Below are 17,252 nucleotides of genomic sequence, written 5' to 3' on the forward strand. Positions count from 1 at the left end.
ATCCTGGTTCTGTACCTAGCATGTGTGTAGGAAGAGGGAGTGATGTAGGGGCAGAGGTACTAGAACTATGCTTCCTCAGCATGTCCCCACTGGCCCCATCACAGCCTAGCTGACAGTGAGTCTGCTGCAATTAGGCACCCCATCACACTTGCCAGTGCCTTTTCTCCCAGGCCAGAGCATGGCTTGCCCCGACAGATCCTTGCAAGGAGCATGTGGCTGACCCTGGCCTCCTCCAGGCTCCGGGATGTTAACAAATTGCATGTCAGGTCCCTTCTCCACTCCTCCTGGCCCTGCCCCAGCTCCCATCCAGAGGAAATTAACTGCCCTGGCTTTCTTCTCACAGCCTATCACTGGGACACCTCTGACTGGATGCCAGGTGCCCGCCTGTCGGACATAGAGGAAGTGCCCAACTACGAGAACCAGGATGTAGGATCTGCACAGCAGGGCAGCACACGCGAGTTGGAAAGCGACTACTACTTGGGCGGCTATGACATCGACAGCGAATACCCACCTCCTCACGAAGAGGAGTTCATGAGTCAGGACCAGCTGCCTCCTCCCCTGCCCGAGGACTTCCCGGACCAATATGAGGCCCTGCCCCCCTCCCAGCCTGTCTCCCTGGCCAGCACGCTGAGCCCAGACTGCAGGAGAAGGCCCCAGTTCCATCCTAGCCAGTACCTCCCTCCTCACCCATTCCCCAATGAAACAGACCTGGTGGGCCCACCTGCCAGCCGTGAATTCAGTACTTTTGCCGTAAGCATGAACCAGGGTGCAGAGGCCACGGGCCCAGCAGACAGCGTGTCTCTGTCCTTGCACAATTCCAGAGGCACCTCCTCCTCGGACGTGTCGGCCAACTGTGGCTTTGACGATTCCGAAGTGGCCGTGAGTGACTACGAGAGCGTGGGAGAGCTCAGCCTCGCCAGCCTTCACCTCCCCTTTGTGGAGACCCAGCACCAGACCCAAGTGTAGAAGACACATCCCGGGAGCTTGGCCCTGCTTGTTCCGAAAGAGTGGAAGGAGACTGGCTGGGCTCGGGTCTTACTGGAGAGTGGTCTGTGCAACAAAAGAGGAAGTGGGGGATTTTTCCATGAGAAATGTCACAAGTCATACTGTCACAAGCAAGCTTGATCCCAATTAGGGGGACAAAACGGCTCAGAAATTGTTTCTGAGGGGCAACTGATAATCCTTGTAGCAGCTGCCTGGGTCGAGGGCTTAGAATGGAAGGATGGGGGATTATTTCACCCACTAAGTTATGTCCTAGATCTTGTATGACTTTTTGCAGTATTAAGAACTGGCAACAATCAGAGGGGCATTGTTGCATGTAACCTTGAGCCAAGGAAATGAAAATAACGAGTGTTGGAGAAGTTAGTCCCTTAGGTGAAAGAAATAAGAAACTATTATTATTCAACAAACAAGAAAATGGGCTGAAGCCTTTAAAATCAACTTTTTTTTTCACAAGCTGCCCAATTTTCAGCTATAAAATTAGGTGTAACATTTTAGTATGTTCAGTTATCTTTGTGTTAAGCATCCAATATGATATAGATGGGTTTTATGAGAAAGATATTAGTGAAGAGCCACGTGAGGCTACTTGGGCTCTGGTTTGTATGTTGGGGAGAAGGTTAATGTTCAAATATTGGAAAGATTGTGATTATCTGGTTTTGTGTTTTCTGGCAAACATCTCTGGCCATAACCACAATTTTGATATCGCTGATGACATTGGCCCTTTGTTCAAGTACTGTTCTCTAGAATGAGAGATACTTCAAGTTTAAACAGAATTCACAAATTCAGGGGAAAAAAGAGAAAATATGATGCTTTCAAAGTTTTCATCCTGGATAATCACAATTCTTGATAATGAAGATAAAAGGCACATGTTATTCTAAATTGGTAGCACTCTCACTATAAACACAGTTACATTTTAAAGGAGAAAGTAGATTAGTTATTGTGTATAAATTATAATAGTGTGTGTGTGTCTGGGCGTATGTACAAATATGTGCTTGCACTCATAAGGCTGCTCTGAGAAAAGCAAACGTGAAGGATTTAGGAAATGGACGTGTAGAAAACCCTGCCAGGGAGCATGGCCTCCCTTCCAATTTCTCTGACCTCTGATGTTAGAGAAACACCAAATGCCATATTTTACTCCAATTCAGTTAACTTTATTTTGGTACTACCCTCTATATTAAGGCCAAATTGTGCTTTTTAAAAATGGTATTTTGTTATAATTGTCCAGAACTAATCTCTGTTTGAAAAAAAAGGTGTCATGTTTCGTTACACTCAAGGGTTCTCCTCCCCCTTTGGAGATGTGGGCTTTGGCCATGACTTTCCAACACTGACAGGAGAATCATTCCACTGGAAATCCAGTCATTCACTACTCAACTCAGAGTTGACAAGCTGAGTGACTTTCCTCTTTGGCTTCAATAAGATGATGGCCTGTTCAGTGGCCAGGGTAAGTAAATGCATATTTGCACTATCTGCTTAATGAGCAAATCTGTGTATTCACAGTCTCTGGTGACATATGACATTAGTGTGTAAAGTGTACTGTCCCGAGTCTGCAAGTCATCCACTCAGCCATGTTTTAGTTATTTCAATGTACTCATTCAATCCACTTCTTTGTAGGAGTCAATGTTTCTGAAAGGTTTTTTTTTTAATCCTTTATTTCCATACTTCCCTGAGTAAATGAATACATCTCACAGGTATCCTTTCTCTTCCTGTCTCTTGGTCAGAACTACTCGTGGAAGGCATTGTCCATACTGTGGTCTTGAGATAAATGAATTTCACTAAGACTGCTTTTGCAAATAGTCTGGTATTTTTCTTATGCAAGAAGCACATTTGCAAGGATTGCATTGAAAATGACAAACTAATGGTCTAGAATAGAATCACCGCTATGCTTTTAATAATGCAGTGACATAAAAACCATCAAAGTAAAACCAACAATTCATTTCTTGCCCCCAGGAAATATTAGAATGAGATTAATGCTGATGTGTCACTGTTGCTTACACAGCATTTCTTTGAGGGAAAAATGCCTGCCTGACACACTAGTGAAGGAATAAATAGATCCTAGTGCAGTTGAGAAATCACCGAAGAAAATTGTGCCCACCCTTCGCTCTGACCTATATAAAATACCTCTTTCTTCAAGATATCTTCTTCCCTTGATTTTCTGCAGAATAGCTCTACAGCTAAATACATATTAGACAATCATGTGTTGTGTTTTGATTCATTATCTTTAAACATATGATACCTCTTCTGGTTTGCAGTCAGGCCATGGATGGAAGGTAGGAGGGATAACCATTGACTCAAAGAACTGAAAAGTCCTTAAGATTTGGTTAATCCAACCCTCATATTTTATAAAAAGGAAAACATGTCCAGAGAGGGAGAGATGATTTCCCAGGCTCACATAGGAAGTAAGTAGCTGAGCAAAGACTAGACCTATCCATCTATCCAATCTCCTTTCTGTAGTACAGTGATTACCACTCTACTACCTTGAGAGGGCAGCCACTTGCTTGTGATGGGTCCTTGGTCTTCCCACCTTCCATTCTTTGCAATATGCAAGAAATCTCATGGAGAAAATTTCTCTGGAAGCCTCATGAGCTCATGTTTCTTGGCAGCCCTCTAGGAAGGGTGTAGTTACAGAATTCACACATTTCTTTGGACATTTACCAAAATGTTGCTTTTGCCAAATGAATGTTGCTAAAATGAGGGTGGAATGATAATTACAGAAGTGAACTCAGACCAGTCATCAATTGTAGTGGAATGGGTGATAATAGTACCTGCTAGGTACATGTCTGATTTTGGTTTTTTCCTTCACATCAATACCGGCTGATGTTTTCCCGGCCATTTTTCCACTGTAGTGAAACATGTGGAACATATTTAAACTAATTAGAAGCTTTCCTTTTTTTTTTTTTTTCCTAACATGTACCTGCAAGCCATTTTCCACTACCTGTTATAGGCACTTTACTTGCATTGCACACATTCTGGTCAGGTTGTTGGTTTGTGGGGCAGCAGAAAGTGAATAATGGAATTACTTCCTTCATTCCCTTTCCTTTGTTGGTATTGTGCTGCTGATTTCCATTCCATGCCAGCTTTCCATGTAGCCATGCAACACGCGTTCATGAAATGCTGTTGTAAAAGATAATGTGAAGAGTAGGTCAAATCTATGCATTGGAGGTACAACACAACAGATAGTCAGTGTGAAGTCCTTGAAAGGGAATTTATTCCTGGGATTTATCTGGAATAGCCCCTTGGCAATCACCTGTACGGCCTGGGAAGAAAGAAAGGAGGCATTGTATGATCTTTGGCTCCCTCCTGCCTCCTACTTTCCTTCTATCCCAACTGCACCCCATGAGTGCTGTGTCTGAATCATCAAAGTCAGGGGAACTGAGAAAAGAGACCATTAAAATAAATCACACAAGATCCAAAAAACAATTTCCTATGAATTCACCCAGGAAGAGGTAGTGTTCGTTGTGCATGGACTGTCCAGATGGGTGTCTGGCCTCTTCACTCTGCTGCCCTCTCAGTGCAGATGTTGCCAACGTGGCTGGGCTTTTAGGGTTTCAGTTTTTGGTTTCCACCCATGGGAAATGGAGATACAAAGAGGCATTTCTTAAATGTCATCATTTTGTGTGGTCTATGAGAAGATGGTTATGTGTTTTTGCTGGTTTGTGCCCTGCAATGTTCAACTGCACATTATTCTGATGGAAACCTGCAATGTCTTTGAGCTTCTGCTTGTACAATGCTGAAGTTTAAAGTCATTATTTGTGGGTTTAGCATCAGGTAGTATTTAGCCAACTGGCTAAGAGATAGGAAAAGAATAAGGTATTTCTTTCCCTATGTAATAATGAAAAGCAATAATTACAAGTATATAATAATACACAAAGGCCATAATTAGTCTCTTCCAGTGTTTAGGATGCACTAGAGGATTGCATAGACATGTGGAGTGTGTTTGGACCCATTAGTCTGTACAGTAGTACCCTTTCAGCAAGCAAATACCTGAATTGCTACTATTTAACAGTTTTCTGAGCCCATACTACTGCATTTGGGGAGTGACAAATGTGTTTGGAAATGGAAGCAGTTCTTTTTAAGCACTGTATTGGAGAGATTGTCTTGTACATTTACCTGTTGCAAACAGGCTGGTTTGTAAAAGATGTATGTTTTGGTGTTTAAAATGTTTATAAAATTGTATATATAAATGGTTTCAATTTTCCAGGCTTTTGTAGATACTATCTTTGATGCCTATCAGGATGCTTTAATTTGGAGGGTCGAATATAATTCTAAGTCATTCACGCTGTTGGTCTGCAAATCCTTGAGGTAACTACACATACATAAAAAAATGGATTTTTGGTTTGAAAATAACGTTTTTTGATAATTTCAAAATGTACTGTAATTTTCCTTTGGTGTTGTATTCATTGACATTTTTAAAAACAATTTTTTTTCCAATGGTTAAGTACCTGATTTGTTTGTGATTTCAGAGTGAGAATGAAGCCTATCATTTCTTCACTCACCTGCACACTCACCTAAACTTGCACACACATCACACACCAAACTTTATGCAAGGGGAAAGCTGACACTGAAAGTGGCATCTTACCCCTCCAGGAGATGAATTGTTCCTGCATAGATTGCTGTTGGTAGTATTCAGTCTTGTGGTCTTTTTCTAAAAAAAAGAAAGAAAAACAAAGCAACAAAAACAAAAAATAAAAAGATAGCCAAAAAATAATAAATCAACAGTGTACAGGTTTGTAACTGCCAAAATTTGAAGGTTAAACAAGTTTTCAAGTAAAAAGAAAAAATGAAACAAGAAATTGTGTTGACTTTTTTTTCTATTAACATGTATTATACATTTCATGGTGTATGGTGCAACATTCCAATACATGTTTACCAGTGTTCAGTGATCAAGGTAAGCAATTCTCATAATAAGCATTTCAATTTCCTTGTCTTTTCTTTATGGTTGGACCTACCAACTCCTCTTATAGTTCCTTACACAGAATATGATACTGTATTGTGAACTAGAATCACCCCCAGTACTGTGGGACACTAGAAGCCCCCACTTTTATCCTCCCTCTCCACCTCCCAACCTCTGGTAAGCACCATTCTAAGTTCAGATGGACCTTTTTTTTAAACCCCACATGAGAGAGAGCATGCCTCAATTCCTTTTAAGTATTTCCTTTGGTTTATCTTTCATTAACTACTAGTATGGCCATTCAGTAGGACATGGTACAAAGGCCAGTCAAAGCCCTCTAGGCCAGGTTGACTCAAAGATAGCGGTCTAAGGCGTGCCCTCTCTGATCTAATGGGGATATTCTTGTTGTGTTTCTGTGGTTTCCACCATCCCCTGCCCCCAAGAACGTCTTACCTCCAGGGAGACTTTCATTCTTACATAAATTCTGACTGGAAACATTTTACGGTATTTTTTCCTGATGAGAAGTCCAGCTACTCTGCTTGTGTGATCCAGCTTCCTGCTAATGCATCTGGGAAGGGAGTGAATAATGGCACAGTTGGCACTTGACTTTTCTTCTCTTCCAAAAACTCCAGAAATTTTTCTATACACAGTACAACTCAGTTAAAATGTACATTGTACGTGAAGAGTCGGGGTGGGTGGAATGGAACTCACACTGATAATTTGAAGAGGAAATGAAATCACAAGTTATTCTGAGACTAAGAATAACACTGGAAGAAGAGGGGTGCCCTCTCCCTTACCTTTGCGAGAGGGAGGCAGAGGCTTGAGGTCTGCGCACCAGGAAATAAAGGCCCTTAGAGTGGGCCACGCCAACCAGCAGCAAAACTCCATCTGCCTCACCTGGACCAGGATCCTAGAGCAGAGGAGCCACTCCCCAGGGAATAGTCACAGCTAGACATTCTCCTTCTCCTTGCTTGAAATCCTTGTTGATTGCAACAGCTCAATTTGGCAGGGCTCACTGCCTCCTGGCTACTTCTCCATCCACCCCAGTGTTGTGCAGGTTAATGTTTGACAACCACAGAACCAGGAGCATGCCAATTTGTTGTATTTTTCCAATTCCTTGGTGCAAATACTCCTGGGCTGGCTGATTTCAATCCATCCAGGCACTAGATACTGGCTCATGGGAGCCAACTCCAGCACAAGTTCTCCCCTACTGCTCCATAAATTGATTGAGGACAGAGTACTGTATTTGTTATATTTGTATCCCAGATTCCCAGTGTATATCTGGTGCTCATGAAACATTTGTAGTTGAAAAATTCATGTCTCCAGCTAAATCACTTTGTCTTCCTAAATCCTTCCTCATTTTGACAAATTTAGCAACTTCAGTGAGAAGGATTTCAAGAGAAGCAAGTGTTGAAAATGCTGGAAGTCCCTTGACTTTCAACCCCATAGCACAATGATGTGATCATGAATTGAGCAATAAGAAAATATTGATGTCTTTCATGTAGCCACCCCTAGCAGAAAGAGAATTAGTTTAAATCTCTATCCATACCTCAAAAATGGTAGAGAAACCCATAGATGTCAATTAAGAAACTGCACTGGTCTCCTAGGGGAAGGGGAAAAAGAAAAAAATAGGTCTGTCCTCACTGACTGCTGTTTCTGCAGGATAAAAGGACTGGCTTCTAGCTTGGAGATAATTCACTCTGGAAAGGTCACTATTTCCCTGCCCCCTGGCTGGGGTTCCCAAGACCATGCCCAGGTTTGATGACTCACAGGATTCACAAGACTTGGCATATGGTCATACTCACAGCTGTGATCTTTTACAACAAAAGGATACTAAGCAGAATCAGTGAAAGGAAAAGGTGTTGGGGCATAGTCAAACCAGACAAGCTTCCAAGGATCCTTTCCCCTTGGAGTCACAGAGAAGGTGCTCTAGTCTCCCCCAGCTCTAGTAGCCCATATGTGAAACATTGCCTACTAGGGATCCACTGGAGATTATAGGCTTTTTGGGGGACTACTCAGGCTGGCAGCCTCTGCCTCAATGCACTGAAATTCCAGATCCCTAGAAGGAAAGTAGTTGTTTAACATAAGTGAAATCATTTGCACAGCTTAGAATGAGTCAGTTCTGGAAATAGTAGGAACTCTTCTGACATCCAAGTCCCCAGTCACCACTCAAGAGTTAACTGTGTAAACAGGCCTTTTCAAGAATAGCAGACAGGTTTTCTGTGCACAGTCTCTCTAAAATTTGTACCAAAATGACACTCCTTTATTTGCCCAAACTTAGCAGGTGTTTTTTGTTTTTTTTTTTTTTGTTTTTTTTTTTGTTTTTTGCAATGTATGCTATAGGCTCACATAGGCCTACTCCTTTGCAAGTTTTTCTCCATGGAAGGGTCTGGCAGTTCACAATTTGCTGCCAAAAGCTTCCTGAATGAATGCAAGCTGGTCAATAAAATGATTCTGTCAAATCAGCAACAGGTGCAAAAATTATCTTCTCTGGTCACTAGTTTGGAATAACTGGCAGTTTTTGGTAAATAAAATATCAGTTTTCAACACAGATATGCAGCTCAAAGCGTCTGGGCCCATTTTTCAAAATTCTTCCATTTTTGTCTGCATTCACCTTTAAAATTTGAATTATTTTTCAGCCAATTATGTCTACTTTATACTGATCTCAAATATTTGGATCAACATATCTATATAGCAATAAATGATATCTTGGAACAAGCTGGCACAAAAAATAACAGAGAGGAACAAGTGGTTTAAAAATAGAAAATTTTGGAACATTTTGTGAAATGTTCCTTTAACTTTTTGTGCTGTTATTTTTGTTTCTTTTTCTTCTTTCCAAAGCAATACAAGATCATTACAAGATATAAAAATGAGGAAAGGCCCCAAAGGTGTCATAAAAAACCACTACATATGTCTTCAATGGTGATAACCAATATTTTATCAGAATATATGCTTTCAAGCCATTTTCTATGTAGATAGATACTGGACATGTGTTTTACTAAAAGGAGAATACTTATACTTTTGGGAACAATTTACTTCAAATAGTAGATGACTTTCTCACAAAAAACATAGGAACAATACAATGTCATGCAAAGAAAAACATGAAGGTCCCCTCGACTCTGCATCATCTTTCTCACACTACTTCCAATCTCACTAAAAACAGGATAACTTCTTTAAAAATATCAGAGGTATTTTAAACCCCCCATATTCAAATTATCCTCTCAGCAAGTGCCTTTCTGTGGTTGTCCTCATTTATTTGTCATGTGTTCTTACCCATCAGTCCCTCACTGGTGGCACTCCACAAGATTCACCCAGCTCTCCCACGTGTCTTTCTCGGTTTGGGGGCAATCCTGCAGCTTTGCAAGATGTGCCCTTTCATTGTCAATCATATGCATTGAGCTGGCACTAAGTTTACGAAGCCCCCAGGCAGCAAGAGCAACACAGACTTTGATGCAAGCCTTCCATGCTAAGCAGGAGGAGGTCTAAGAATGGAGACTACAAGTACGTTTTTGAGTTTTCAGTTCACTGGTGAATATTTTCTTGGCACGACTACTTTTGCTTCTCAGTCTTATAATTTGAGAGGTTAAAATAAGAAAGACTATGGAAAATTCATATGTTGGCATCCTTAGGATGCACTTTGAACAGTAATTAGATGGTGAGAGCAGAGCCCATATGAGTGGGACTCGTTCCTTTGTAAACAGGACCCCAGAGAACTCACTTGTCTAAAATACCATGCTTGTGTGCTGATCTCAGACTTCCAGACTCTGGAAACATGGGAAATACAATTCTGCTGTGTAGAAGCCTAAAGCCCATGGTAGTTTGTTATGTCAGCCTGGGACAATGTCAAAGTGCACTTGCACTGATGGGAGGGAGTTATATAACAGCATCTTGTTTCACAAATGGCCCTGAAACTTGCCGAGTTCACTTAATGATGTCTTGGACATCTTCATGGGCCAGTGCTGTATTCTTTTTAATGACTGTGTTTACTATTATGGTCATTCCATAATTTATTGAATCACACTCTGTTTTATGTTTTGGTGTTACAAACATGCTCCTATGAATATTCTGGTACAGCTGTGTACATGTGTTAGGGTTTCTTTCTGAAAATAGAAATTTTAGGTCAAAGGACATATCCGTTTTTAAGTGTTAGGCCTTAAAAATTGTTTCCCCTCAAAATAATCCCACCTCTGGTTACAAATACTTTGTAATAACCTATATAACTTTCCCCACCCAGGGCATGGAGCTGATTCTGTGGAAGACATGCTACTCGTCTAAGACATGCTCAGGAGATTCTGGGTTGGGGACTGTTGTGGTTCCTTGCTGCTACCATGCGACTTGGCCCTCTAAGCCTCAACTTCTATAAACATTGTCACCTGTACTACCTCTTTATGCCTGTCCAGGACAGCTGCACAGAGGAAGGCCAGATGCTGACAGGCAGACCATCAAGAACCTGTTGTCTGAAGCAGCAAATGCCTAGCTCTCTGGCCATACATTTAGACAGGAAGGTTCAAGAAATACAGACCTTGCCAAGAAAATACAGGCAGATTCTGCGGAGTTTGAATGCTGAGGCACTGAGAATGTTAGCCAATGTCAGAACAATCAGAATTTTACAACCTTTAGCCTTGATGTTGTTCATCTCCACAAAATAGAAAAACACAAAGGAATCATAGAACATTAATTTCCATATGAGCTTTCATCAGTTGAAATGGAAGGGGAACACTGACAGGATGTAGAGTTAAGGCCCTCAAAGTGGTCCATAGAACAGCAGTATCAACCTCACCAGGGAGCTCTCTAGAAATACAGATTCCCAGAAGCACTGGATCAGAATCTGCAGGTTAACAAGGCTCAAGGCAACTCATTGGCGTAGTAACAACTGGGAAGCACGGCGTTAGATTTTTGTCCTGGACTTGATACTTGCCAGCCATGTGAACTTGGGCAAGATACTTCATCTACAAGATAGATTGATTTTAAGGCAACAACACAATTCATTCAAAGATCATAATACACATACGCACAAATCAGAGCACTCAAATGATAGACGCATTATAGTTTTCCTGATTTTCCTCTAGGCTCTATTTTGTAGAATGGACTTTAATCATTTCCAGGCATCCCATCTAGTTTGGCAGCTGGAGGAACAGTTCAATTAATAATGATTAAAATAAATGAAAAAGAAAAAAAAAAGGAAACATACTAGGAGTTAAAGCTCAGACGTTTTCTGAGAAAGTCTTTGTAGCCTTATCCAGCACCTCGAGTGTTTTGCACAGATAGGAGGCCCAGGGCTTTGATGCGGTTGCATATCCATATTGAGGCGTATCATCTCTCCCACCCCGTTTTCATTAGAGAGTTAGTCATTCTCTAATGAAGTCAAGGCTCTGATCAATTTTCGAAGCCACTTCTGAAGGCAGAGATTTTAGGACTGTATCATTGCTGTGACCCAGAAAACAGCAGCTTTTAAGTAGGTCACAGAGGAATTCGGTGACAGGTGAGGGGATAGTAATGTGGAGAAGACTAACTGTTGGGACACTTTTTCTAAATGGTAGGAAATTGCCTTTGAGAGGAATGAGATTAAAATGACCACGAGGGCAGCAGCAACTTCAGGGACAAAACCGAAATTCAGTGATGAGATTTACTGTGTAAATAATTCACCCAGCACAGAAAAAACGACTTAGGATGAGCTCTGAACATAAAGGGACTTTTTCATGTCTCAGAATATAATTAATTAAGAATTCAGGATACAAGGTAATTAGAGAAGCTGTAGCCTAGAGGCATATTGCTGAATTATTCTCACAATTCTTAACAATGAGAAAATTTAATTTTCTGGTTATGTAGCATAGGTTTCAAATTTGGGTAATATAAAGAGCAATGTCCATACAGTATAGTCAGCAAATTAAATTCTTTCTTTTGATTTGGATTTTCCAATGAAAATAAGGAGCAAGTAATCAAACCTCAATCATAGAAATGATTGTAGGAACTGAAAAATGCTTGAATTAAAAATGTGCAAATTGTAATTGAATCTCATGTCTTCCACAACACCAAGTCGCCACTGTTGCTCCCTCAGTAATTACTGTATATGTGCGTGTATGTATTTCATTATTTAATGTTAGGTGTGAGAACAAGAGGAAATGAATGTAATATATATATATGTATGTATATTACACCCTTTTTTTTTTTAAAGATTTATTCACTTACTTGAAAGTTACACAGAGAGAGAAGGAGAGGCAGAGAGAGGTCTTCCATCCGATGGTTCACTCCCCGATTGGCTGCAACGGCCAGAACTGCGCCGATCTGAAGCCAGGAGCCAGGAGCTTCCTCCAGGACTCCTACAAGGGTGCAGGGGCCAAAGGGCTTGGGCCATCTTCTACTGCTTTCCCAGGCCGTAGTAGAGAGCTAGATGGGAAGTGGAGCAGCCAGGACTCAAACCGGCACCCATATGGGATGCCAACACTTCAGGCTAGGGTGTTAATCTGCTCCACAGTGCTGGCCCTCACCCTCTTTCTTTGACAGAGTTCGAAAACATTTTAGTCTCCAGTTGGTAGTCATGTGGTTAAAAATTAAGAACTAAATTCACTTTTTAATGAACTCATTGCTCATACATTTGCTACAACCTACTGGACTTACTGAATTACCTATTTTTCACATTATTTTACGTATTCCTTACATGAATATTCCCAAGTATTCTTGGGTTGCTTTTTTATTAATTTCTCAGTTGTCTCGAGTGCATTTTCAAGACAATCACAATGACTTTCCAGTAGCTGTTGCCTCTTTCTACATCTATGCATCTATAAAATCCTTACTTCAGTTGTACTATCAACATTTCCAAGGGCCCCACCTGAGAGTATAGCTTTGGTTTCAGAGAGATGCTTAGATCTGACTCCATCTGCTCTAAGTTGCATTGAGTCCCACAAAAATACACATTAAATCCTAACTTCCAGTGACTGTGAATGTAAACTTATTTGGAAATAGGTTCTTGGCAACTACAATCAAGTTTAAAATGAAGTTGCATTTGCCGGTGCCATGGCTCAATAGGCTAATCCTCCGCCTGCGGCACCAGCACCCCAGGTTCTAGTCCCGGTCAGGGCGCTGGATTCTATCCCCATTGCCCCTCTTCCAGGCCAGCTCTCTGCTGTGGCCTGGGAGTGCAGTCGAGGATGGCCCAAGTGCTTGGGCCCTGCACCCCATGGGAGACCAGGAGAAGTACCTGGCTCCTGCCTTCGGATCAGCACGGTGCGCTGGCCGCAGCACGCTGGCCGCGGTGGCCATTAGAGGGTGAACCAATGGCAATAGAGCTTTCTCTGTCTCTCTCTCTGTCCACTCTGCCTGTCAAAAAAAAAATGAAGTTGCATTTGATAAGATACAAAATGACCATTGGGCTTACAGGAAGAGGAGAGGCATCACAGACAGGGAGAACACAGCATGGAGATAGAGGCAGACATCAGGTGATGTATCCCCAAGGCAAAGCAATACCAGGGATTGTTGGCTATCACCAGACACCGAGAGAAGCACAGAATAGATTCTCCCTCAGAATCCCCAGAAGAAGCAATAGTTCCGACACCTGTATTTCAGAATTATAGCTTCCAGAACTATGAGACAATACATTTCCTATCCAGAACCACTCAGGTTGTGATATTTTGTTATGGCAGCTCTAGAAAATTAATACTTCTCACTTGTGAGAGTTTCTGAATAGTAGGTTTATAAACAATATTTACTACCTCAGAGAATCAATGTGCTGATAAAATGAGATAATGCTGCTTACTGGTTCTTAGGATGGTCCCTGGAACTTGCTAAGATTCTAGTTTCTCGGCTGGCACCATGGCTCACTAGGCTAATCCTCTGCCTGTGGCGCCAGTACCCAGGGTTCTAGTCCCGGTGGGGGCGCCGGGTTCTGTCCTGGTTGCTCCTCTTCCAGTCCAGCTCTCTGCTGTGGCCCTGGAGTGCAGTGGAGGATGGCCCAGGTCCTTGGGCCCTGAACCCGCATGGGAGACCAGGAGGAAGCACCTGACTCCTGGCTTAGGAATGCCGCAGCACACCGGCTATAGCGCCATTTGGGGGTTGAACCAATGGAAAAGGAAGACCTTTCTCTCTGTCTCGCTCTCTCGCCAACTCTGCCTGAAAAAAAAAAAAAAAAAGATTCTAGTTTCTCTTCAGCTCAAGTAGCCTGGAAGCAAGATAGACAAGCTCAAAAAAAGTGACCTCCTCAGGATAAAGGATCTCATTGGTGCTTCTGTTTTGACTGACAAGTACCAAGAGCAATACTGCACAAGCTTGCAATGGGGGCAGAGGGGGAAGGAGGGAAGAACTCCCCACAATTTCTACCCTAAAAGTCCCTGGTTTTATTTTCTAGTATTACTTTATAGTCTTTTGTTCATTTGCCCATCCTCCTTTCATATTTATAATCACAGTATAGACATCTTATATTCTGTGTTGTTTTTTTTTTTTTTGCTCTGTAAATTTTACATATTTCTCTTGCTTCTATGAAGTCATCAACATTAAGCTTTAACGGTTGCCTTCTTTATATTTGAGGGCCATAAATGAGCTCATGGATAATGAAGCTTTCTATGTAGAGTTGAAGGGAGGGTAAGAAAAGGGAATCTTCAATCTTCTGGGGCTGACAGAGCGTCTCTGCCCCTTTCCCTGGGACATCCTTGGATCATGGGCCTGCTGTGTTCCGGAATAAGAACCCTTGGAGATGGGGATGCTGTCAAGAGGCTAGGGCACAAAAAGATTACACACTTAGATTATACATATAGATTACACACTTTAAATCTGAAGAGTAAGGCAAACTAAAATCCATGTGCCCTTTGGTCACAAGAAAGGGATATTTCCCAAATCTTCGTACCTTTATCTCCAGAGACAACCTCCCTGGTTTTTAATGAGGACATTCATGAAAAAGCTGTTTTGCAGAACAAGCACACTCTGGTTTCATGCCCATTTGGACTGGCTGAAAAAGGCTGTGGCGCTCTCAAACACGTTTCTTTTAGTGCGCCCTTGGTACAACCATAGGTTCAGCCTTAGGGTCCATGCAAAAGCAGCACCCTTTCTCAGAGAGTGAAACTAGAGCACTACACTACATGTTCCTTGTATCACTTGGGGTTCTCCAAAGAAACAGAGCCAATAGTACAATGACACTTGAGAAAGTTTGGGAAAATTGAATTAAAGGATACATTTAATTGAGTCCAATCAAATTTTGAAATCCATGCACAGCTACTTCACAATATTGCATTTTTCACCAACTTTTTAATGAGCCTCCCATATCTATATATGCAGAGATTTATTTTAAAGAATTGGCTCAGGCAATTGTGGTGGCTTGGCAAGTTCAAAATCTGATAAAGTTAACAGGTAGGCTGTCGACTCGGGGTAGAGTTACCCTGGAAGTGTGTTGACGGAATTCTTCCCTGCTTCTAGAGGTCTTTGTTCTAAAAAGCCTTCACTGATTCAGTGATACCCGTGTAATGCAGGGTAATCTGCTGTACTCAAAGTCAGCCAGTTTAAATGTCAATCTCATCAAAAATAAACCTCTACAAAATGATGTTTGACCAAATATCTGGCCAAGTTGGCAAACTGAGCTAATCAACACAATCCTAAAGGGCAGAAACCACTCTCATTAGTGCTGGGGGGTGGTGATCTGTGTTCTTCATATACTGTAATTTTAACTACAAAAAGATTACACACTTAGATTATACATATAGATTATACATTTTAAATCAGAAGACTAAAGGCAAACTAAAATCTATCCTCAACTTATTTCCAAGAGACACAGTGAATACATTATTTTTATTTTTAAATTTATTGGACAGAGAGAGACAATGATATAGAGAGACAGAGATAGAGAGCGTGCCTATCCACTGGTTTATACCCCAGATGTGTACAATGGTTGAGATAGGTCTGGGCTGAGGCTAGAAGCTCAATCCAGGTCTCCCAAGTGGGTGGTAGGTGTCAACTACTTGAGCCGTCACTGCTGCCTCCCAGAGTCTGTATCAGCAGGAAGTTAGGAGTCAGAACTGGGCGTCAAGCCCAGACACTCCAATGCAGGCACACCAGCCAACAGCTTAACCACCCTCAGACCCAGGTAATATTTTGATGAAAAATCTTATGGTCTTTTTTCCCTATTACATACATAAGCAATCCAATTTACAAATACGAGATCTGATTGTGTGTACTGTTCTGAAACTTGTCCTTTTTTTTTTTTTTTTCACTTCACGGGAATCCCCAGACATGTTTTCATCATCAGCACATGTCTAGCAGCCACAGTACATTCCACTGCATGGAATGACCACAATTTATTTAATAATCACCTCATTGAGATAAAAATATGTATAGTTATCATGATTTCCAGTTTTGGACTATCAATAACAATTCATAAATGAGCATTTTTAGCAATGTTGTCAAAGTATTTTGGGTGGTGAATATCCAATGGTAAAATTATTAGATAAAATGATATACCCATTCTAAATGTCGCCAAATATTATCAAATTAATAGGTGCTTAAGAAATGTTTGTTGAGTCGATTTAAAAGACAGAGTTCTAAAGCCAAGACAACTGATAAAAAGGGAAAGAGAAACTGAAGGAGTAGGGGAAAACCAAGATTAAGAAAGTGGGGAGAATATTTTAATCCCAATTTGCATGTTGCTCTATCGCTGCTTTACACAATACACTGGATTGATAAGTGGGCAAAATTATTCCCATGAAGTTAGTTCCACAAAAGCACGGCTCTGTTTTGTCACTCGTATAACCCAAGCTCCTAGGAAAGAGCCCACAGCAAAGAAGATGCTGGATAAAACCTGAGTAAATGAGTGTATAAAAACCAGAACTCATTGAGGTTCAGCTAAATAAGATATGAAAAGTATCTTGCATATCGTATGCACTCAGTGCCTGCTAGCTGCCATAATCATACAGCAGCTACTGAATTGAGCGGCTTACAGTATCTGTTCAAAATAGCAGACTGTATGTAAGATTATAAATAATCTGCTTATAAGAACAGATACTACTAGATCTTGCTGATGGCGAGCATTGGAACAGTAAAGAAACCCCAATTTGCTGTGTCCAAAGCAAATGCCTTCCCACTCCCCCACATGGAGCACCCTTGACTGAGAATAGTACTACTCTAGAGATAGGGTGCAAGTCTGTGCAGGAACTGAAATTCATACAAGAATAGAGCCAGTTAACTGCCAGCAGCACATTAAGGTGTAAGCAAGGCAAGGGGGTCATACAAGATTTAAGCCTGGCCTCGGGCCATATTTTCACTCAGCCTGTGGTTTGCTTGCGGTATGAAGCAGGAGGAGGAAACACAAATGTTTTCCTCTGAAGAATTTCCTCTTAACAATGTACAGACCAGTTTCCATCATGGTATTGAAAGAAAGTGGCATGAA

At 41.4% G+C, this 17,252-nt stretch overlaps 1 protein-coding gene across 6 annotated transcripts in view; it reads left to right on the top strand.

Annotated features, from left to right (window-relative positions):
* Positions 1–5,781, top strand: part of FAT3 (FAT atypical cadherin 3) — a 682,631-nt gene extending 676,850 nt beyond the window's left edge. For all 6 annotated transcript variants that reach the window (XM_051850335.2, XM_051850349.2, XM_051850359.2 and 3 more), the window contains one exon: positions 344–5,781. In XM_051850335.2, coding sequence (XP_051706295.2) covers positions 344–966 — 623 coding nt within the window. In that variant the 3' untranslated portion in view covers positions 967–5,781. The remainder of the gene's footprint in view (positions 1–343) is intronic.
* The last annotated feature ends 11,471 nt before the right edge of the window (positions 5,782–17,252 follow it).

Source organism: Oryctolagus cuniculus, chromosome 1, assembly GCF_964237555.1.
Source record: "Oryctolagus cuniculus chromosome 1, mOryCun1.1, whole genome shotgun sequence".
Taxonomy (NCBI): Eukaryota; Metazoa; Chordata; class Mammalia; order Lagomorpha; family Leporidae; genus Oryctolagus; species Oryctolagus cuniculus.